This window comes from Montipora foliosa, chromosome 8 (assembly GCF_036669935.1).
Source record: "Montipora foliosa isolate CH-2021 chromosome 8, ASM3666993v2, whole genome shotgun sequence".
Taxonomy (NCBI): Eukaryota; Metazoa; Cnidaria; class Anthozoa; order Scleractinia; family Acroporidae; genus Montipora; species Montipora foliosa.
In genome coordinates this window covers 19,362,880-19,386,289 of record NC_090876.1, presented here as the reverse complement: position 1 = coordinate 19,386,289, position 23,410 = coordinate 19,362,880, and the positions used below count along the sequence as shown (strand labels likewise).

Here is a 23,410-nt window from a genome sequence, read left to right as displayed (position 1 = left end):
CTAGTGAGGGATATTGGATGACCTCACTTCCCACTTTTGCCTGTTTGTTTGGTGCAAACAGTCAGTGAAAAAAATGGTGACGACATGATTCATTAAGTCCTATGAAACTGGCCTGCAGGTAATGTCGCGCTCTGTACTTCCAAAACTGTTCCACAATGCGAACCGGCACAGGCAGAAAACACACGAACGTTTTTCAGGGTGTGCCAGAGCGTGACTACTAAATTCGACAACCTAGCTTTCCACTCACTACCCAGAATACACTAAAAGCATGGTTGCACAGGCAACCCACAGAACAATCGACTACACTGATGTAAAATCCCTTCTCTGAGGAACCATCCAGTAATCTTCATGCCGTGTGTGTAATAGTCATCCATTTATCTTACCTTAACTATTTGAAGTTTGAGGCAGATTGACTAGTGTCAAATAGATCGCATAAATCTTGGCACACCTATTTTGATATGAAGAGACTCCGTGAACGACAGCATCAAAAACCCCAACGATTTTACAAACTTTTAAGAATGTGAAACTACCAACTGTTCGTCCACGAAATGCCACTATCAACCTTCATTACAGTGACAGAGATATCTGAGATCACTGTGTAAGCCAACAAAAAAAATTACAACATACAAAACTAATTCCCATATTCTCACACAAAACTTCTTATGACTTTTGCTCTTTACCCTTCACAGGGTTCTTGTGAGAAGCCGTTTTAATTCCCCAGAAAAGAAAAGGCAGTGGGTAATACCTAGGAACCAAGAATTGAAAATAAAATGCTGATGGAACAGCTTTAAGGAATTCGTAGTTGACCGCCCTAGCTGTTATACTCGAACATTTTTCTTCAAACTTGTCCTCGTAATTTGCAAAAAAGTTGGCTTTGATCTGGGTGGGTACACTGGGCAACGGTTTCATGCAACTTGCCTTGTGTTTTCGATAATCACATGAGGTTAAAGGAACATTTTCCAAGTGGCTGGTGACATTAACCGAGGGGGCCAACATTTTTTTGCAAAGCACATGAAGCCATTGCCAAAAGTAGAACTTAATATTCTGCTTTCCACCAACAGTTTTCCTACAACTTGTCCCACCCATGGCATTGCAACGACAAGTGCAACAGTAACTTTATAATCCCAAGCCATGCCCAGTCAAGAAGTTTATTGTCCCTCACAAATGATTTACATGCATGATTTATCAAAAATGCTAACATAAAAGCAAGGCCTTTATTACACTTTAAATGGTGTTTTCAATGACTAATTATTCAGTGTCCCTTAAGTGAACATCAGTCTACACGCAATCCGTAGACCGGCCCAGAGTGAATTGAAACACTTGAAATGTTTGAATAAGCTCCTATCTTCAAAATTAATGTGGATCCCTTTCCCATTTTAACGTACCTTAAACACACTAGCATCGCTCCCAGCGCCCAAAGCCGGCCTTAAAGGCGCTAGGTCACGCTTTGTTGTTAGCGGTAATTTTGTTTAATATTTGTTTAGTTATGAGCTCTAAACGTCAAATTGCGGCAGAGCACGAGTCTTTCAAGTTGCAACATCACGGCCACGTAACATTTGGAGGAATGATTTGGGCCAGCTGTTGTATAATGACATTCTTGATATAAACTGATGTACATTATGACCATAAAGGTGGGCCGACGTTGTTCAAATTTACCCACATGCAATCCAGTTCAATCCTCCCCAGTTTTTGTCCCATCCTTGTCCCATAATCGCTCCACGCCCTTTATATAGTGCCCTATGGTACGTCGTAGCCAAGTTCCTTGTCCCTTCCCTGCAATGCATACGCCCTTAGCTTTCGCCCGTGTGTCTTGTTTGAGTGTCCTCTATAGTGTTTGAGCCGTTATTTTTGTTATTTCAGTTACTTTCTTATGACCATTTGATCAATGATGAAATGGCCGTACAAATTGTGTGACCTACCCCTTTACATGGTTAACACTTCAAAACACCTGGCTGGCAACACTGAATGTGAGCCAGAGGCAGGGAAATGGATCACACCACCCGCAGCCCATCTTCCTCCTTTTGTTGACCTCAAGTATGGCTGATGATTCCGATGATGCAGAGAATGTTGCCATGACATAGGAAGTTTCGCGCTCGCTGGCCTCTGTTGTCGCTGGATTTACTTTCACTTGTAACGCTTTCTTTCTAATGAATCTTGAAACACCATGCAGACATAATTGATGGTAAAATATCATTTTTAGTATAGCTTGTTAACAGGAATGTCATGTTTCTGATTGGTCCAGTAACAAATGCATAAATTAAGTCCTAGAGTGCAATAGAGAAGCTTGCTAAGGAAACAGTTTATAGCGTACTTATTGTTTGAGATATAATTGTACTAAACATGGTATTGACCATGCCGTGGTGCATCTTTGTGATTTATGGTCACATCGTGATTGTTTTTTGCAAGTTCTCAACATAAATACATCACAAATAATAATCACGCGCCACATTTGGGGGGGGGGTAAGTTTTTCCTATATTGGGATCACCAACATGTAAATTTAGTTTATTCCAGTGAAGACCATAAAAGTTGAGTTTTTCTTCCTTAAACACTAAAGTTGGCATAATAATAGTGAGAGTGGCAGAGTATTTAAGTGAACTTTGAAATTAATATGAAGGACCTGCATGCCTTCAGCTTCCAGACATAGATTCATTACAGGAGGGTGGTATGTGATCTCATCTCCTCAATAGCAACTTGGTTTGCCATGTATAGGTATACCCTTCTGCAGGTTTGCAACTATCAACTCTGTTATTATTCAGTAGTTTTAGAGCAGCTGATCCAAAGATTACTCACCATGGTTTGCAACCCTTGCAGGACACACTGATATGCCATTCTTTCTATTTTGTGTTAGCTTATTGTTTGGGGTCAGGGTTGCAAACCAATGGCAAGTTACCTGGGGGTGGATCAGCTGCTACATCACCCGTTTAATTTTGCAAGTGCCTGCCTGAATGAAATTTTTATGGAGTTGCTCGTCTTGTGAGTATAATGCCCTGATGTTACATGTGCATTTAATAGAAAGTAAATTAATAAAAAATGTGCACATTTTTTTAGCAATGGTTTTCTAATATATAGTACATCAAATGTTGCCCAGAAGGTAAAACTTAGATGTTCCATATTCATGACAATCCTGTACAGAAGTAATAGCCTAGAGTATACCAATGTAGTTTATGCCTTAAACTAATACTATTATAATCTTATGATTCATCATCATCATCATTCATCATCATCAATCCATCTTTCTCACGAGGATAGTCATGTCCATTGTAGAATACAGGGGGGAAGGGGAGGGGGGTGAGGGTTGAGGGTTGGGACCTTTCGTTAACTTGTCTTGACTGCTCCCAAATCCAATTGTGAGGTGGGAAGGACCATTCCACAACTTGAGTAGTTTGAAAGTTGTATACACCGATGATGTGAGTGATGTACTTATGACGAATGGCTCGCCAGAAGAGAAATGCAGAGATAAACCTCTACAAAGCAGAGAAGAGAATCAACAAAGTCAACCCACATGTGAACCTCGCCAAGTCTTGGGGAATTAAACCCCAGCCTCTTTGGTGATAAGGCGAGTACTCTAACCACTGACTCCATCCCTGCTTCTGTTCAGCATGCAATTGTATTGTTAACTCTACATACCCCTTAATCTATTTCCTGATAACTCAAAAAAAATTATATTCACATTGAAAGATTAGAGTGAACAGAAGTGGATTGAAAAGTGAGCCTACATCCCTCCTTCATCCTTCTTGGACAGAGTAATGTCCCATTCCCTTCCTCATCATTCATATCCTCACAGACCTCCATTCCAGATGAAACATGTTACCATAACTGGGGTGCACCATATGTTTTGACAATGCTTGAAAATAACCGATGATTTGCTGGTTGATTTTTTGTACCTTGCAGGAGAAACATTGGCCCTCATTCTCTGCTCAGGTGAAGAAGGACTAGCTACGAGATGTTGCCATAAGGTAATGAACTCGCCGTGGCCTTTTTGGACTTCCCTGTTTATTGAGCTGAGAAGTTCGTCTTGCTTCGGATGGAGCAGGTTCCCAGACATAAGCTGGAGAAAAATATGACTTTCTTTTGAAAGAATGGCTTATGTGGAAAATGACAGAAATTTGACTTGAATATGCCTCCCTGTTTCATGGAATCATCACTTTGCCGTGGCCCTTACGCAGATGGGGTGAGTGCCATATCTTTCATGTGATTCGTGACGCTTGAATCTATTGGCATCCGCCCTCCATTTCCACCATTTTGCCACTGGTGATGTCCCCTTGTTGCCCGCCTTTTCAAGGATGTGTTTTGTCCCCACGGTAGACGTTTTTAAGCCCCCTTGATGATCCTTATTCATATGGGTAGGTTATCTTTGTTTTTAATCAAGTACTTCCTTCGGAGTAGACCTCCTCCTGCAGACTGTTCGAGACTGTTTGGAAACCTGGATCAGAAGCTACAGGCGACTGACGAGAACCCACATCATCATCTGTATTCATATATGTTGTTGACAAACTAGGTGATGATAGTGTAAAAGAAGGAATACTAACTGGAGTGCAGCTGTCATTTTCAGGCCCATAAATGTCAGTGACATTTAGAGTGTTAACTCTTGATGGTGCACTGACCCTGCCTGATGCCTGTTATGCTCTCCAATACCTGGATAGTCACCAACTGGAAGTGAATGGGAGCGGGTCTTGCTACGTGAATCTTCCAACACTGTCAATGTGTTACCAACTTTTGAACTTTTCTCAAAGCGCAGTGCAAGGGGCCGACCAGTGGAATCAGTTGTTGCCATGAAATAGGACCCCTCCATGCGTGGAGTGCTTGCACTACTTTCAAGAGCACTTGAACTTTGAGATTTTAAATTGCTGTTGTAGTCAAGACTGTCTGAGGTGATAACATAACTTCGATTTTCCATGGCTGTTCTGTCAACAGAACCACGTCTCAGGGTAACAACAGGCGTAGGAGCCTCCCTATTAAGAGATGTCACACTCTGGGAAGTCCTTTCCGACATCCTTAAATGCTATGAGTTTGAAGGGCTAAAAGTCGCAGTAGAGAGGACTTTACCAGGAGTTTCACCACTGGATCGTCTCCTGTACAATGGCTTGGCTTTCACAGATGGAGGTGACTGGGTTAAATCCTGCGAACTGATAGAAATCTTGGAGGAAACAGTCAGTGTTGGAGTAACCTGTCGAGAAAATTTATGGAGTTAACAAACAACATCACTGAGGGCAACATTTTTTAATGACAGTAATGGTTACGATAATATGAAATGTAACCTCTCGCACGAAAACATACACTAGCAGTTTCCATCAAATGGCAGAAGCCTTGGGTACCCATTGTTATCAATCCAACAAACTCTTGTTTCTCAACCAAAAATGGATGCTTTCAACAAACCAATTCACCAGATAATCAGACTACTGTTACAAACGATGCACTTTGGTCTAAGAAGGCTTTATAACGGACTTCCCTTCTACTCACTGTATCTCAAAATTTGGAGGAACAACATTTGAACATCGGACAAAGAACCGACAAACTCAACGCAAATGACAGGGACGTGAACGAGGAATCAAACCTTGGCTAACCCGATAAACTAAAAATGCTTCAGATTTAAGTGACCCACATTGACGAGTAAAATCATCTAGCATTTCACTGAGTAAACTGTCAAGTCTCTCTCTCAGGACTAAAGAGTTAACACCACTCTGACTATAAAAAATATGATAGGAAATGAACTTCTCACCATTTGAAGGACACAGTCCTCTTTGGGTATGATTCCTAATTCCACCAATTCTTGGCTGATAGCAAAAACATAGGCAAAAATTAAAGTTTTGTAAGTGAATAGCAAGCCTGGGAATGTTCTATTGTCTAGCTTCACGCTGTCAAAAAAATATATACATATTGGCACGCATTGAGTACGTGTGGTAGTGTACTAACACAGTGCTTTATTCCATACAATGTAACTGTCAACTGAGCTGCGTTTTGTTTTAGAGGAGATTCAAACTTGGTACCATACATGTATACATGTACAGTACAGCCCAAATATAATGCACGCGCAAGAACTTCTTTTTGCGTCCGCAAGCTGTCAACTTCTTGCGGCTCCTTGCGCCACAATCCTACCAGCAGCAAGAACTTCTTTACGGTTAGAAGTTGTCACCGCAAGGACTTCTTTCCATCAAGAAATCCGGACCTCAAGAACTTCTTTGCAGTAACATCTCAGAAAGAAGGTGATGTACAAAACTCGCAACAAGACAACATTTTTCTGGGCAATGCACGGTCGAATCTCCTTTTTACAACACGTAGGGTACAAAATAAAAGGTGGAGTTTACATTTTATGATGGTCACAACAGCAGGAGTTATACGTATCATTTGTCAACAAATGTCACAATGATATGATATTTTTTAGTATGTTTGCACAGACTTGTCGCATGATAAGCAATCAGAATAAATATCAGACAAAAACTTTTGCTACCAAAAATCAAATTATCAAGGGAGCGACAAGAATACCTTCTTCCACGCAAACAGTTTGTATGACAGTTGCCGCGAATGTAGAATGTTGTCACACTGTCGATAAGTCGCGTGAGAGGCTCAAAAATCAAATGCCTACAGGTGTAGTTCCCAATCAGCTGGATATATTGTCGTTCGATGAGATTTTTTGCACGTTTGAAATACCGTAAAAGTCCATGTATAAGCTGCACCTTTTTTCTCAAAAGTCAAATCAAAGTTGGGGGTGCTAGCTTATCTACGGAAACAGCTGAGGTTGGAGTTTTTCTAAGGTTCAATTAATATTCATAAAAACTTCTCAAGATGTCACGAATAAACATAATAACTGAAGAACTGAAAGCATGTTATTGTAGATCATTGCCTTTTTCATGAGTAGTGGGTCCTAAAGGAGCCGTTTCTATCTTGAAGCGTTCACACTTTACTCGAACAACTGAACACCAACCTACAGGCAATCTCCATTCCCCTCCACAAAGCTGTTTGCTGTAGTCACTTTGACACATACTTTCGCCACGTGCAAGAAAATACCAAGACATTCGCGTAGTTGTTTGTCCTTGTTTGTTTACTAACAGAACTTCATTGGAACTTCAAAGTTTGTTGTCTCCATTTTTTTATTTTTAGAAATTCGAGCTTCCAAATTGGGCGTGCGGTTTCAATGTATCTACGGGTGCAGCTTATACATGGACTTTTACCGTACCCTTTATGCAACTTATCCGCTTAAATTAAGGTTGGTTCTGAATTTGACTCTCAGTACGCGATTCACTGTTACGTTGATGGCTTAGAAGATAAACACGAATCAAGTTTAATGAGTCCTGGAGTCCCAGAGAGGCAGATTCTCTTAGGCATTGATGGGGAACTTGTTTTGTTTTGAATTCTTCTGTATCCATTCCGTCTTTGCAAAGCCAAAAGAAACGAAAAGTAAATACATGTGCTGAGTATTACCTTGCAAAAATAGTGAATAATATTATATGCCACGGCAAATTATGTGGCAAAAGCGTGACTGACTTGTTTTTAGTGCATAGTTAATGGCATGCAAATTCAAGGCACACAAAAACACAAAGATCAAAATCATCCAACTCGTGAGGTTGACCATTGTTTCTGCAAAGTCAAAAATTCACTCTCCTAGACGAGGTTATTTATCACCAAGTAATTCCATTGATTTGGAAATAGAAGCTGCTTTATTATTCATCAGCATCACAATTTTTTGCCAATTTTGGGGCTCATTTGTTGAAACTCAAGCACGCTTCTGACAGACCTGTTTATTTTCGTGATTTATGCACGCGCTGCAGGCCTATTACCACCACAGACTTACACCCTTACAACCAGGTGACACCGTGTGCTTACAGTGCACTACCACAAAAAACATAAACTTGTAACCTTTACAGTTCATTGCTAAAACAATGCATCGATCAACCTTTTACTGGTTGGACTAAATGTACAAATGAAATCAACTCATGATCAGTCCAAACTTTTGTTTTTGTGAATAGTGCAAAAATCTGTTAATTAGTATCCAGAGCAAAACCCTTCAGACAACACTAGCAAGAAGAGTTCAATGAGTGAGTTCCAATAATAGAAAAACCGAGCCTGCCATTAGAAAAATTATCCTCATATCTGTTTATTTAATAAAATTTGAGTGCCACTCCCTCACATGAAAAATAATACAGAAACAGTCCTTTTGTTAATTGTCACCCAATTTCAAGAAGCTTTTGACAGAACACAAGAAAATATTATTTTCATAAGGTCTTGGAATCATAGGAAAAAGAAGGAACTTGACACACTAAGTGAATTTAAAATCTTCTCACCTTGCTACTATGAGCTCAATTACTTGAGAATATGATTTTCCCATTACTGGCTGTCCATTGACTGATACAATCTGGTCACCTTTATTACAAAGCAAAAACACAACATGTTTACTTTAAGAGGTAATATTATTATAACAAGAAGTCAAAGGAAGCATAGACAAAACCAACAAATCCATTTTTAGATGGGCGATCATTGCAATAATATTAAGAACCTCAAAAAGGAGGCTTGACCCAATGACACTGAGGAGCGAGACTCTGGTTGAGGGACGGTTTAGGACTCAATGGGCTAACAACCACTACATCCACTCCAAAACTACGTCCGCCTTTAATTAACCCATTGACACCTAGGAGTGAGGCTTAGTAGATTTTACTCTGTCTAATGCCAGATGATTTTACTTGTCAATGGGGGTAGTGGTTCAGGAATCAATGGGTTAATTAAAGGGGCACTGTCATCTTAAATTTGCTGTCTTCAGGTCAAAACTGGGTAAAAATCTAAATTAGTACTTTAGCTCACATGTACAACATTCGTGACAGCCCTATGAGAAGATATGAGATGTGTTTATGGCTTTTGCCAACTTTCTGAAGACATGGTCTCCAAACTTGAAAAAATTGGCGACTTTTTTCAAGTTTCAATCCAATTTCCATCCTCTCCATCCATGGCCGTAAACAACAAAGAATAGCTTCAGTGCACTTCAATGGTTGTTGCCAACAAAGCTACAGCATTATTTTTTGGTCTTCATTGATGCAAAGACGTCTTTTAGTTTTCTGAAGTTTGACTAAAATAGCATGACACTGCCCCTTTAAGAGAAATTTCCATTGCACTGGTCAGAGAGCATTCAGCAATACAATGATCGTTACAGGGATTACATACAGTCTTGGCTTCTCTCGAGGTTCAAACATATTCCCAAATCTGTATTAATTATACATTTAAACTAGTAGTAGCTATTGCAAGTGCCAACAAGACAGTCAGTAGAACACATAGTTTGCAGATTTGTATCAGAGTGCCATTTTTGAACCCAATAAGCCTTTTTTTTTCGATATTAAAATTCAGCTTGCATTGATAGTGAGGCAGTGAGAACAACGACAAAGGAAAGTGGATGATATGTAATTTGTTTTCACATTCATTCCAATGTGTTTCTATTGTTTTTGTCCTCACTGCCTCACTATCAAGCTGAATATTTGGTATTTCAAAAATGGCCTATAGTAGTTGTACAGTACCTTTTCATTTCAAAGTACTGCAACTCAACTCATCTGAGTTAACAATAACATAATAACAATAGAAATGTATTAAAAGTAAAACCCTTGCACACTTTGTATCTCGAACAAAAATGTAAATGTCAACGTGTTTTGCAATAATATTAAAACTCCCGTCATTTTAGCAGGAATATACTATATATATGAATGCCATATACCCAATCCCAAAGTGTTTTCAGTGTGAAACAAATCACGTGGAATCAAACTCTCTGGCATGGCATCTGAAAGTTGTTTCACTTGAAGATATTCTATTTTACAAGATATAGCCATGAACTACATGGAATTTTTTGGTTTTATCAACGGAGTTGTTAATGTAAATTGAGCAGCGTACAGGGATTATGAAAGCTGACATTTCGAGCGTTAGCCTTTTGTCAGAGCAAATCGATAAATTATGGGTTGTGTGTAGTTTTTATAGTGGAGTAGGAGCTACGCTATCGGTGGTAACATGGCAATGTGAAAAATTGGAATACATTAGTTAAATGAAAAACATTCATTAATACCATGGGGATTAAGGGTGCTGATTTGCAAGATTAAGTTTTGCTTCATATTCTTGCTGCTTTCCATCGTACCTTGATGTAGCGAAAGGCCACAGATAGCCATGTGTTGTTTGGAGTGGTTAGGGAGATTAAAATGATGGCTTAGATGCATCCTTGTCATTCTTCTCAACAACGCGAAGGTGTTCGTGGAATTGGTCACATAGTCGTCTACCTGTCTCGCCAATGTATAATTTATTGCATAACATACAGGTTATGCTACACTCCACTATAAAAACAACACACAACACAAAAACTTGTTTCCGGTCACACACAATTCTTTAATACATATTTCCCCGTTAATCGGTCACATGGCTTAGTGGTCACCGTGATTGCCTCTGAAGGAAGAGATACAGAGGTCGAATCCCACTTGAACTGCCTTCTATGAGACAGAGAAATCTTACGCATGCGCAGCCAGAGCGCGACCCAAATAATAATAATAATAATAATAATAATAATAAACTCCAAAAACAGAGTCGAAACTATACTTTGAACAAAGCAATTACACAAATCACATCTATAAAATAAATTAAAAATAGAAATAGACTATAAATAAATTATGAAGTAATCAATTACAATTTAAAAAAAAAAAACTAACTAATAAAAAACCTGATAAAGTTAATGTCTACCACATGTAGCTACAAAAGCCAATTGAGGTCAGGGCCACTGAGCAACTTCTCCACACATTCACCCTAGAACTAAAGGCAGTAAGGTTTGGGGAATCAACAACCTCTTGAAGGAGGCTGTTCCAAACAGGGATAGTACGTGGGAAGAAAAAAAATTTGAATGTATCAGTACAGGGAAAGAGGTCGTTAAAATACCATACTCATGAGATCGTCTTGTTTGCCACTGAGAGAGAGTCACATACAATGTACTTACAGAGATCCACCCCATAAGGTTACGGGAGGACTTATACTTCACTTTACCTTGCGATTTAGCAAACAACCAGCTATCTACAGCTGTATCTATCTATCTATCTATCTATCTATCTATCTATCTATGGATCCAAAATGTAGCAGCTTGGTTGGTAACAGGTACATGCACCACTGACCACATAACAAGGATCAACTTCAAGATACTACTGATAGTATACAAGACACTAAACGGACAGTCCGCTGAATACTTGGAGGTGACAATTAAAGAATACCATCCATCGCGCACTCTATGGTCATCATCTCATTTTCTTTTATGTATAATTATGTTGTAGTTTCAAATGTACTTTAGGTCAAAATGATTTCAAGCTAGGTCAAAATATTTTAAACTAGGTTACATTGTTTTAAACTAATTTGTTATCAACTGTCTAAAAAGGGCTTTAAATTTTTGGGGTGTGGTAAAAAAATGGGGCCTGGATTCTTTAGGGGGTAAAAAGAATACAATAAAAACAATTTTAAAAAAATGTCTCGTCTTTTATTTTACCTCCCTTTACTTTCCTCTCTGTACTTCCTCTTCTTCCTATCTACCTAACTACATATCTCACCTAATATCCCTTAACATCTACACTTACCTACCTTTTTTTTCCTTCTTAATTTGTCCTGCCGGCGATGGGATTCGAACCTCCAACCCACTGATATCTGTGCTTTGCCTGTCGTGAGCTTATACCACTCGGCCATCCAGGAAAAGCATTGGAAATTGATGGTAATTTATTGATATCATCACTTAGAGCTAGTTCCAGGACTCCACGGTTTTTTCAGGTTCGCACATACGCAATTAAAACAGATTGGACTTGTAAATTTTCGGTCAACACGCAATGGACTCTGACGGTGTTTGTGTAAACTCCGAGTACTTTTATCAAAAACTACAAGAGCTGAAGAAATCAACCAAATCCAAAACTAGTCAAACAACATTATATATAGACGATGAGTTCTATGATCAAGCAAAAATGTGGTTGAATTTGTCCGAAGAACAACGAAAATGCTCTAAACTCTCAAGTGCAGCCAGGATGAAAATTGCTCGCAAGAAATGGACTCTTGATGCTGAAGGGAACATTGTCAATGGTGAGAAAAAATATGTTGTCCCGAAAAGACACTTGCACAAAATTCTATCAGAAGCACATTCTTCCACATGTCACCGCGGCAGAGATAAAACTGAGAAATACCTTCAAACGTCTTACAATGAAATTTCCCAGCAAGTGGTAAGTTTATTCACCTCGCTCTGCAAACTACATCAACAACAAGGCAGCATAACAAGCCACTGCAAGAAAACAATTTCCACCCCAATTCAAGCCTCAGGTTTTCTTTGTCATGTGGAAATAGACTTGATTGACTTTTGTAAACTTCCCTGTAATTGTTCCAAGCATCATAACTGGGTTCTTCATGTACAAGACCATTTTTCAAAGTACTCGTGGCTACTACCGCTTAAACACAAAGAAACTCAGGAAGTTGCCAGTAGTCTGGAATCACTATTTTGGATGTTTGGGTTTCCAACAACCTTACATTCAGACAATGGCAAGGAATTCAAAAGTAAAGTGATGACTGACTTTTGAGCAAAACACAAAATTAAGCAAGTATTTGGTGCACCAAGAAATCCATCCACCCAAGGGCTTGTGGAACGGGCTAATCGAACAAGCAAAGAAACATTTCTAATATAATTAAAGAACTCGGCTTGTTACCAAACAAATGGTGTGTAAAGCTGGGAGAAGCAGCATACAAAAAAAAGATAACAATTCACAGGGCAATTGCAAAAATTCCGGCCTTATGAAGTAGTGTTTGGATGCCTTCCAAGAAAAGAACTCAAAAGCCTACAAGTTGGTAAAAAAGAAAGTGCACAAGAAACAGAAACAAGCAACACAGAACATGAAATTCACCAAGAACTGCAAACAGGGACAGAAGAAAATATTGAGGAACACACAGAATTCATACCCAACACACAAATTAAACCACAACCAGAAAAAGAACAAGAAAGAGAACCACACAAAGAACCAGTGACAAGAGCAGCAAAAAGAAAAAGGGAACAACAACAAGTCTACACAACACAGCAAAAATATAACAAAAAAAATGAAAGAAGCAAGACCCGCAAAACAAAACTTTAAACTTCATGATTATGTTGCACTTGAAATAAATAAAGAAGACAAGACAAAACCCCTTCATCCAAATGTACTGCTACGTCAAATTGAAGAACTTGAAAAAGACTATACAAAAATTAGCACAAAGTTTGGATTAATCTCAACTTATACAACAAGTGTACATGTATTTCCACAAATAGACTAAGTAAAATAAAAAAGCCAAACATTTCATTTGATCATTCCAAGGGAAATCACACTTACAAAAGCCTGTAAAATGGCTTCGAAGCAATAGCCATAGTTACATGTAAACCTATATAACGTAAATGGAACATTTTTTCTATTTATAATATTGTTACATGTAATTTAATTTGTAAAATAAATGAGTGGTTACTGGGGGAATAGATATGTGGAAAATGTAATCCAAACAGCAAAGAAGTGGTGATGAGTTACATACATTAAAAACAAGAACAGCAGACTCATATTTCAGTAAATTCCTTTTATTTTCAGATGACCTTCAATAATTATATAATAATTATACCCTAACCCTAACCCTAACCCAACAAATCTGCTTTAAAAGATATGACTTAAGGGGGCTGGAACCAGTTTCACCACTTTTAGAGACCTTCTTATTAGAAGGGTTATAACTACTATACTGTATCACGTAACAGCAACGTTATGGTACCACATCAAACACCAATTATTGCTTAACAAAATGTGCTCATTATTTTGACGTAAAAGGTTGCCATGGCAACATGAAAGCTCTCCAAAAACACCCTATATTTCGTCTTTACTTGCTTATATCTCAAAAATTAACTCGGTGACCCCCACTTTTTATTGTAGAATAGTAATTAGCAATTTGAGATAGAAGTATCAGCAAAGTTTAAAAAAATTCTTGGGAGCCAATTCAGAGCTACCTTAATTTTTCGAAAATTTAAGGTAGCTCTGAATTGGCTCCCAAGAATTTTTTTTAACTTTGCAGATAGTCCTATCTCAAATTGCTAATTACTATTTTACAATAAAAAATGGGGGTCACCGAGTTCGTTTTTACAATATAAGCAAGTAAAGACGAAATATAGGGTGTTTTTGGTGAGCTTTCATGTTGCCATGGCAACCTTTTACGTCAAAATATTGAGCGCATTTTGTTAAGTAATAATTGGTGTTTGGTATGGTACCATAAGATTTCTTTTACCTGATACAGTTTTGTAGTGACAACCCTTCTAATAAAAAGGTCCTCAAAAGTAGTGAAACTGGTTCCAGCCACCTTAAAATAAAGAGAATGGACGACTTCCAAACATTGATAGTCATTTCAACTTGGCTTAAAACAAATTTACCTGGGTTAAAATCTTTTTGACAATCCAAGCTAGTTTAAAATATTTTGACCTAGCTTGAAATCATTTTGACCTAAAGTACATTTCAAACTACAACATAATACCATTACCTAAATCCAAGACCTACGGTGGCTGCTCTTTTTCTAATGCAGCACCACAATTGTGGAATTCAATCCCTCAGGGCATTAAAGAATCAGAAAGTACAGAAACATTTAAATCTTGGCTCGAAACACTTATGCTTAAAAAGCACTTCTCACATTAATACTATAATTTATGTTCACTTTATGAATATTATATGCTCACTATATGAATCCTACATGAACATAATTATATGTAATTTTCGTATTATTTACTTTTCATATTATTTTTATATTAGATTCTTATACTACAGTGTAAATATAAATTAGACATTCATTTCCATTTACATGTATATTGTAATCACATTGCAATTAGATATGCGCACTAAATGTATTATTATTATTATTATTATTATTATTATTATTATTATTATTAATAATATTATTATTATTATTATTAAATTTAGTCATTGACACTCCTGACACACAGAAAGTAGAGGCCAATCTAGGACCTCAAGCATGCAAGAGACACTCGAGTTACATTTTGTACGAGAGTAGTCTTGAAAAACGAAGTGGGCATCCCTCCACTATAACTTCTCAAGGTTTGAAATATTGCACTGAGTATAGGCTGGGATCCCAAACACAAAAAGCATATTCAAGAGACAGGCGTGTGAGAGAAAGGTACAGTTTGGCCTTAGTTTCACAAGTACAATGATAAAAATTACAAGAAATGAAGTTGAGTGTCCTCTTTTCAAGGATGTGCACCTCAAAACCGCGGCAAATCAGCCCTTGATGTTCAACTCAGCCTCACCTCAGGGAACAACAAGGGTATGCGAGAAACAAGACTCACTTTTCCCCTTAGGGCCAGTCAATAATTAGTAATTATTATTTCTTCGTCTTTTATATGTATTTATACGCTGACAAAAGCAACCAATATGCAAATCAAACAACAATTTTAAAAAAATTACAAAAATTAGTTGAGACAGTTGCCAACAGAGCACACTGGCAACGAAACATTGATTGTTTGCAAAGAAAACTTGTCCAAAAAGTACGTTTTCGCGATACCCCTCCCTCCCCCACCCTAATCAATGTTGTACCGCTGTCGACAAGGCTCGTAGAAAACAGGAAAACACAACATTGTCCTGGGGGTGCGGGGGAGGGGGCCGTTTTCGCACCGAGCTTGAAATCGACTCTAAAGGATAAGAGTGTCTCAACAATTTTGAAGCCGATTGTCTGTATGAAAAAAACTTTGTATGAAGTGTAACGACGACTTCTGATAAGCTTTTTTTTGCATTAATATATGAAATATACACATTTCAATAGCGTCTTTATGCGTTGTCATGTCATATAGGAATCAGAACATATATAAATCACCTTTTTCTTTATTACGGTGATGTAACAGTCACTGGTGTGATTGCAGACATTTCAGTGTCGAACATGGTTTTCACACAGAACATTTCTAACGAGATAAGGGCATGTATACGCTTGCCATCTATTTGCGAAGGGCGGAAAGTGAATGATATTGTCCGGGAAAGTGATATCTCACGGGCTTCTATGTACCGCATTCTAAAAAATGAGAAATTTTAACGCAAGTAATCACTACCAAGAACGTCAATTACAACGGCCAAAATGTGAATGTCGAACGTCCAGCGAAGTTAAGTTCACGCCACAAACGCTTATTATTGAGAGAAAGGACATGGTACTACATAATGATAATTTCAAGACGATTTGTGCAGTGTTTTAGATTTGACATACCTTGAAATAAAGTGATACTTTCGGAACATTGCGTGACGTTTAGCATTCCCTTTTGAAATTCACCATACATAATTCCATTTCAACTTGTTACAAGGGGTATGAGCCATAAAAAAGAGGGAAATATAAATAGCAAAGACAGTTTGGGACTCCTGGGACAAAAAAAGAACAGCAAACAGTGCTGCACTCTGATTTTAGGAACTCCGCGGAGGAGTGGCCACGAGTAACCACGAGTAACCATAATTAACAAGTAGAATAATTACATTATCTTTTTATAATAATCTTGTGGTTACTCGTGGTTACTCGTGGTAAATGAGAAAATATTGTTTCCTTACTCCCAAAAATATTCATTTCCCACCAAAACCAGCTCTGCAAAGCATCTGCGACAATGTGGAAGGTCTTTTTGCACCGACGTAGCAATTTGAGCGCGGAAAGTAAATGTGTTCCCCGGCTGTAACAGCCACCATGTCTGTTTCGCGTTCATCTGCGACACGGCTTCGACCAACAAAATCCGCTTCTTCTGATGAACTGGAGTTAGAGGCATAACCCTTACCAAATCCATACTTTAACGCTACTCACAAATAGCGTATAAAAGAAGGCAAAAATGAACAGGTCCCTTGCACTTACGTCACAATCTTCGCTTCGCACAGGACAACGCATTTTTCACATTCGAAAACACAACATTGTCCTGGGGGACAATTTTTCACATTCGAAAACACAACATTGTCCTGGGGGTGCGGGGGAGGGGGCCGTTTTCGCACCGAGCTTGAAATCGACTCTAAAGGATAAGAGTGTCTCAACAATTTTTTCTCAACGCAAGCACCCCAACCCACTGGGCTGCACTGAGATTTAGCATTTATGAGGAATGGCAATCAAGAAGTAGAGTGTTTATTTTGGTCCTGTATGGACAAGGTCTGCGGGCTCTACTAAGTCATGCTCCTACAAATTTGCAAATGCAATTATAAAATTAACTATTCATCAAAGTTATGACAAAGGGACAGGTACTACAGTACATGTATTTGAATCACATTTTCTCCTCTGTATTGCCCATTACAAATCAACGGGGGTTGATGAAATATTAAACATTCAAAAACTCATTAATAGTATGCAGTGTATTACATGTAACAGATATATATAGTCACTGCATGTGACATAGCTCATACGTTGCATGCTTAAGTTTGGAGGGCTGGGGGGAGGAGTTTTAATTATTAAAAGAAAGTTTACTTCATGAAAAAAACATATTTGTACAGGATTGTGATGTTCACTGCAATGTTTCTATTTCAAAATAGATATAAAAAAATAAGTTAATGACAACATCATAAAATGGCATCAAATTAAAAAAAAAGTCTATATTTACCGGATAAAATAATAATAAGGCACTGATATCTAAGCTTGTACATGCAAGGACCTGATGTAATTATTTATGCATCAGCAAGCATAGAATGCCTAGCAGGCACAGAAATAACAGACAAGTTAAGTAAACAAAGGAGCTTTTCGAGTCACGCTTTGTCGCTCAATAACATTGATTCATGAGTTAAGGATATGCAACCAAAGCATAGTATGAGATCGCTCAATCACTTTGGCTTCTAGTATACAGGATTCATAAGAAAAGTTACAGAATTATGAAATACAAGCCAAAGGGGGAGATTCATCATGTGATGGCACATGATGAATGAGCAAATAAATAAATACTTAGAACCTTAGATAAAAACAAATCTGTGCATGGCATAAGCTACATCATATTACATGTACATGACAAAAACTATTATATTTTCATTAGTGGAAACCTCAGCAACAACCACTGCAGTAGCAATTGTTGCATCCTTGCTTACTGTCTGCATCGATACTCAAAAATGTGGACTAGGCACTAATCAAAACAAAACAAAATAAAACAAAATTTGCCATTCTAATAATTATGGATCCTAACTCTTATGCTACATACCCAACAAAACCGTAACAATAATCAATAAAAAGGATTTAAGGTCAGTATTAACTAAGCCTTTCTTTCACTCAAACTAACGCTGGTTGACAAAATTCCGCTTAACGAAGCACTTAGTCCGTTATTATATTTCAGAGTACTGGTGAGTAAAAAGCCTACATCTCTACAAACCACAACAAATTAAACATCAAATGAAACTGAGCGTCACTGAAACAAAGGCTCCGTGAGCCAACTCACTCATATTTTGTTCTTTAAAACATATTTTGTTGTTTAAAAAAACTGGAATTATAATCCTAAATCCTGATTTATCTAAAACCAATACTGTGGGGCCAACCCCACCGATTACCATCGGGGGTTGCCTTGTCAAACTAGTAAACAAATCGAGGCTACTCTGTGTAACTGTGGACGATAGGTTAACATGGTCACCAAACCTATCTGAAGAGAAAAAGAGCTTTGCCAATAAACTCAATCCATTAAGAAAATTGAAGTTTCTACCTACGAGCGTTTTAGAACAATAATTCTACTTTAGTATTATTTTGCCTTCAATCACCTACCGCCTTGTGATATGGGCAAACGGCAGCAACTCTGAGTTACTTAGATCCATCGATAAACTCCACGGCCGAGCCGCGAAGTTAATCTACAACTTAGGGAATGACACTTCTTATGAACACGCACTTAAGATAGCCAAATGGCATTCCTTAGCTTACATTTACAAGATCAAACTGTTCAAGCTCATGCATAATACTTACAATGACAGACTACCTGTACCATTAAGTGATAACATTGTTACTAAGAGAAATACCGAGTACTCGTTAAGAAGATCAGAAAACATTGCTGTTCCTAGGTTTCAATCTCGCTATTTAGATCAGTCTGTTAGTTACAGGGGCGCCATCCTCTGGAATGCAATTGCATCCAGGCATCCGGACTTAACCCACACTGAACGTTGGACTCTAGACTCTAGACTGAATAAGATAAAAGTGTTAAAAGATTTTAATTTTAAAGGAACATCTGCCTCGACTGCTAATTTCAGTGATGATGATTTTATATATTTTTAGGATTTCAAGCACTTAGTCTTAACGGTATGCTATTTTTCACAACCGTAAATTATTGTAAACCTATTACTTTATTATGTGCAACTGTACTTTAGATTTAGATGCACAACCCCAAAAGCATTAGCTTTAACCATTATCGTGCTGAAATAAAGTGGATGTATGTATGTATGTGTTTACAGAACAATTACCATTGCACCAACGCCCTTATTTTTGTAGGTTACAGCTAAGCGACCTTCTTTACTAATTGCAACTGAAGGTGGTGGAAAGTCGTTCACTTCCTTTTCATGGAGTATAATTTTCCGGAGCATAATTTTTCGATAAAACTCGCCATCTTTAGTGTACATTTCCACTGTCAGTCTGTGTCTACAAAGATCAACTCCCACAAGAAGGACGTATTCACCCAATGGATGAAAAGCCAAACCACAAGGCCACCCAATGCGGACTGCAAACTCATGCGTTTTTACACCATCCTCGTTGAATACCATGCAGACATTTTGAACGCTTAATTCCAGCACAAAGATCTGTCCACCAGGTCCAACAGCAATATCTGCTGCATTACGTATTATCCCTCTTCCCAAGCTATGTTCATGTATACCTTTAAGGTCGTACACATGGACCACATTATGTGCTAATACCAGCACTTTGCCATTGCCGACTGTCAGTTCTCTAGCATACTTTTCCCCCTTCACGTGAAACTTCATGAGCAGCTCAGTTCTGTTGAAAACTTGAACTTCCTGTCTATCCCCACAGAGTAGAACCAGAACATAGGTATTGTTATTCTCATCAGTAGCTACAGCAAGCAACTCTGCACTAGCGTCATCAGTTTGCACATGTGGATAAAAGTTGTAAATAATTTTCCCACTGTTATCAAAAACCTTGACAGTTTCATGATTGTCTGCTACAAGAAATTCTCCGTCTGCATTTATTGCAATTCCAGTGGGTTTCTTCAGCTTGTGATCATCTTTGCCGTCCTCACCAAATAACCATGCAAAACATCTATAGTCAATGCCAAGTTTTTGTAAAACTTTGGCAACGCGTCCATCCCTTTGTGGATCAATTGTCTCATCTTTGATGTCAACAGTAGGGTAGCAGCAAATATCTATGTTTTCACCAGTTGCTAGCAGTATATCGTTAATTGCGCTATTTACCTGCCAAACAGCTGCAATAATTTCTCTTCGATCTTTTTTTTTAAATCGACCCCTGATGTTAAGAAGACCTTTCTTCAACTCCACTTTAAAGTTGTTCTTAACCTCTGGCAGACAGTGAAGTTTCCGAAGACATTGTTCGCACTCTGGTAATACACCTTTCAGGACACTCTTCACTGACAAAGATTCCGTTGAGGCCCTCAGGATTTCTACAGCTGACTCTAGGATTGCCGCCATCACTCGATAACGAATAGCAATAATGCGGTCAAGGGTACTGAGAGATTCATTGTTAAAGGCTTTGGTTGCTTCTTCACGAGCCATTTTGAATCTCTCTTTTCCTTGAGATAGCACTCCCCTGGCTTCTCCTATAAACCCCGTCAGCTTCATATTTCTTATTCCAGCAGTGAGAACTATCGATTTGACAGGAGCGGGAAAAGTCGGCCAGCTCACTACATCTTTTAACTGCGGTTCGTCTGCTCTCTGTCTTGACCTTGTTGCTGCATCAGTCTCTAAGTCCATTGCTTCGTTCAGATACCTAACGCCTGTTTCAAATGCATCTATTGCTGCCAGAAGATCCTTTCTTGATAACGCATCCAGTTTTGACTTGACCTCTTCAATTTCCCGTGCGATTATCTTTCGAATTTCCTGATCAGCCACATCCCCATCTCTCAACTTTTCCACTGCGCAAGCTCTGGTCTTGTCGACCAAGAAGCCAACAGTGACCTTAAGTAACAAGGTTATTATCGACGACATGTGTTTCGATGGGAAGAAATGACAGTAAATGAGATTTGCAAGTGTAGATAACCGCTTATGAGTGGTTCACCAAAGAGTGTATAATTAGTTTTCAAAAGAATAGAAGAATATTCCAGACATCAGTTGCTGCATGTCAATTAAGCGTGGCATCAAAACCATTATGCTTACAGAGTGGTAATGTAGGACATCACTACTTTCATCTTTTGGAAAAGATTTTATGGAATTTATATATTTTTCAAAAAATATGGCACTTTATATGTTTTTCCAAAAATTAAGGAAGTGGAGAGGAATTGGAGTGCATTTAAATATGCATGTAATCAAATGGAACAGGAAAGAATCGCCAAAGCATAAATTCTCGGAAACAAAGAATGGGGGTTCCCCATGAAAATGATCTCATAAATACTAATAAGAGTAGTATAGTAGTTGGGGGAACGAGAGCATGTTTTAGTTTTAGTTTTAGTTTCGTTCTTATAAAAAATGCTGATTCAGCTTTTTCATAAAACTGTTTCAGTTTTAGTTCTTATAAAAAATGCTGATTCAGCTTTTTCATAAAACTGTTTTAAAAATGATTGATTCGGTTCTTGGAAAAAATGCTCGATACAGTTTTTCATATAAATACTAACCGTAATAAAAGGAGAAAACAGCTTTGCTTGTTTCGACAGAAGAGTGATCGCGAAAATGGCATATTGAAGCACCAAATCTTTGATTTGGTGTTTCATACGCCATTTTCCAATCACTGACCATGATATTAATATCTAGTTTTTGTTGTTCGATTTAAACAGCATATTTAAAACCCTTATGTTAGCTGTTCCAAACAGTGCTAATACAAAATACTGATAAAAACACTAAAAATATGTTTGCGCAGAGCATTCACTCTAAAACAGGGTTGTGTCGTAAATATAGCTGCTTGATCAAGTGCTGATTTCAAATACTTGTTGAAGCGGAGCCATTGAACACAAAATCGAAGTTTTTTCTGTTTCATATGCTCTTTTCCCATTTGCCATTATTATAGCACTATTATTCCAGCTTCGATTTATAACAGCTTATTATAGCAGATTATTATAGCAGATTATACTCAAAGAGAATTTTTTTTTTTTTTTTACCATTCTAAAACCATATCATCATTGCTTTTTCACACTTATTTAACACAACTTTTATCAATTTTAGAATCAACATAAACTTTATGAGTAAATTTTGTAGGCAATGTTTGTCAGCAAAGTTGAAATGCATTTAAATATTCGCATAATCACCATAGCGTGACATTCTCGGAAAATAAAAAATGATGTCATAAATAAATGCAAAATAGTTTTGTTGATAAACTTTACGAGTAAACTTTGTGAGTAAACTTTGTCAGTAACCTTTGTCATTCAGATTGCTTTAGTGTGTTGATTTTAAAATGCCCGTAAGAGTAACTTGTTATTCCATTGTCTAATAAATATTGTTTGTCATAGAAGCATGACAATGATACTTTATTCAGCTCATAGCTTCCAAGTTGATGATTGTTGCTTCTAATGGTTTTCATGGTATGATACATTTGTCTGTTATTAAATAGTGTTTGTTTTAAGTCTTCATGTTTGTTTTTTTTTTTTTTTACAAATTTTTTGATTCCTTTTGCTGTTTTATTATTTTGATCATTGTCTTTGATATATGATACATTATAGATCGCAAACCGATGAATTCAGTGATTGGAATTCCAGAAGCTTCATCTTTGAATTTTCCTATAACTTTTTTGCTTGCTTTGTTGAAATATGGACTATTTTCTGGATAATTACTGGTGTCAAATTTATTTTTATCATTCCAAAAGTCTTGATACACATCATTGGTTTCAATTTCACAAGTCAGTGAGTCTGTGTCTGTGAATAATAATTTTGCTTTATTATTCTACTTTTGTTTCATATAATTATAATGAAAATCATACATCAGCGTTTTGCTAAATTGTGTGGTATTGAAATACAGCATTCCAGTCTCTGAAGAATAACAAATAAAAGAGAAGCGAGAAACATTGGCTTCTGGGCTGACATGCATGTTGATAATTTTCAAGTTCCCTCACAACTTCTTTTCACCACAAGTGTGCCCTCTGAGCATCTGACAGCTTTGTAATACTAAAGTTCACTGAAGTTATGCCCTGTTCCGCAGGGTTAGTGTCAGGATGGGAGACCAAAACAATAAACCCCTCATAAGAAACAAAAGCATCTGACCGAAAATACTATTAACGCTAACAAATGCGAACTCAGCAAGGTACAGATTTTGTTAGCTTGCTTTATGCAAAACAAATATTGATGAAAAAGCAAATAAC

The 23,410-nt window shown here is 37.7% G+C and overlaps 2 protein-coding genes across 2 annotated transcripts in view; both read right to left on the bottom strand.

Annotated features, from left to right (window-relative positions):
* Positions 1-4,854: 4,854 nt before the first annotated feature.
* The window catches only part of LOC137968966 (rho GTPase-activating protein 21-B-like), a 36,741-nt gene continuing 18,185 nt past the window's right edge, over positions 4,855-23,410 (bottom strand). The window contains exons 4-6 of the mRNA XM_068815458.1: positions 8,281-8,359; positions 5,721-5,775; positions 4,855-5,168 (exon numbers count right to left, since the gene is read on the bottom strand). Coding sequence (XP_068671559.1) covers positions 5,004-5,168; positions 5,721-5,775; positions 8,281-8,359 — 299 coding nt within the window. The 3' untranslated portion in view covers positions 4,855-5,003. The remainder of the gene's footprint in view (positions 5,169-5,720; positions 5,776-8,280; positions 8,360-23,410) is intronic.
* Positions 16,993-21,131, bottom strand: LOC138013082 (uncharacterized). Its single transcript, XM_068860045.1, has one exon. The coding sequence runs from the start codon at positions 21,112-21,114 to the stop codon at positions 19,390-19,392; it is 1,725 nt and encodes a 574-aa protein (XP_068716146.1). The 5' UTR covers positions 21,115-21,131; the 3' UTR covers positions 16,993-19,389.

Excerpts from the sequence above, each read along its gene's own strand:
- LOC138013082 (XM_068860045.1), bottom strand. The coding sequence starts at position 21,114 with ATGTCGTCGATAATAACCTTGTTACTTAAGGTCACTGTTGGCTTCTTG.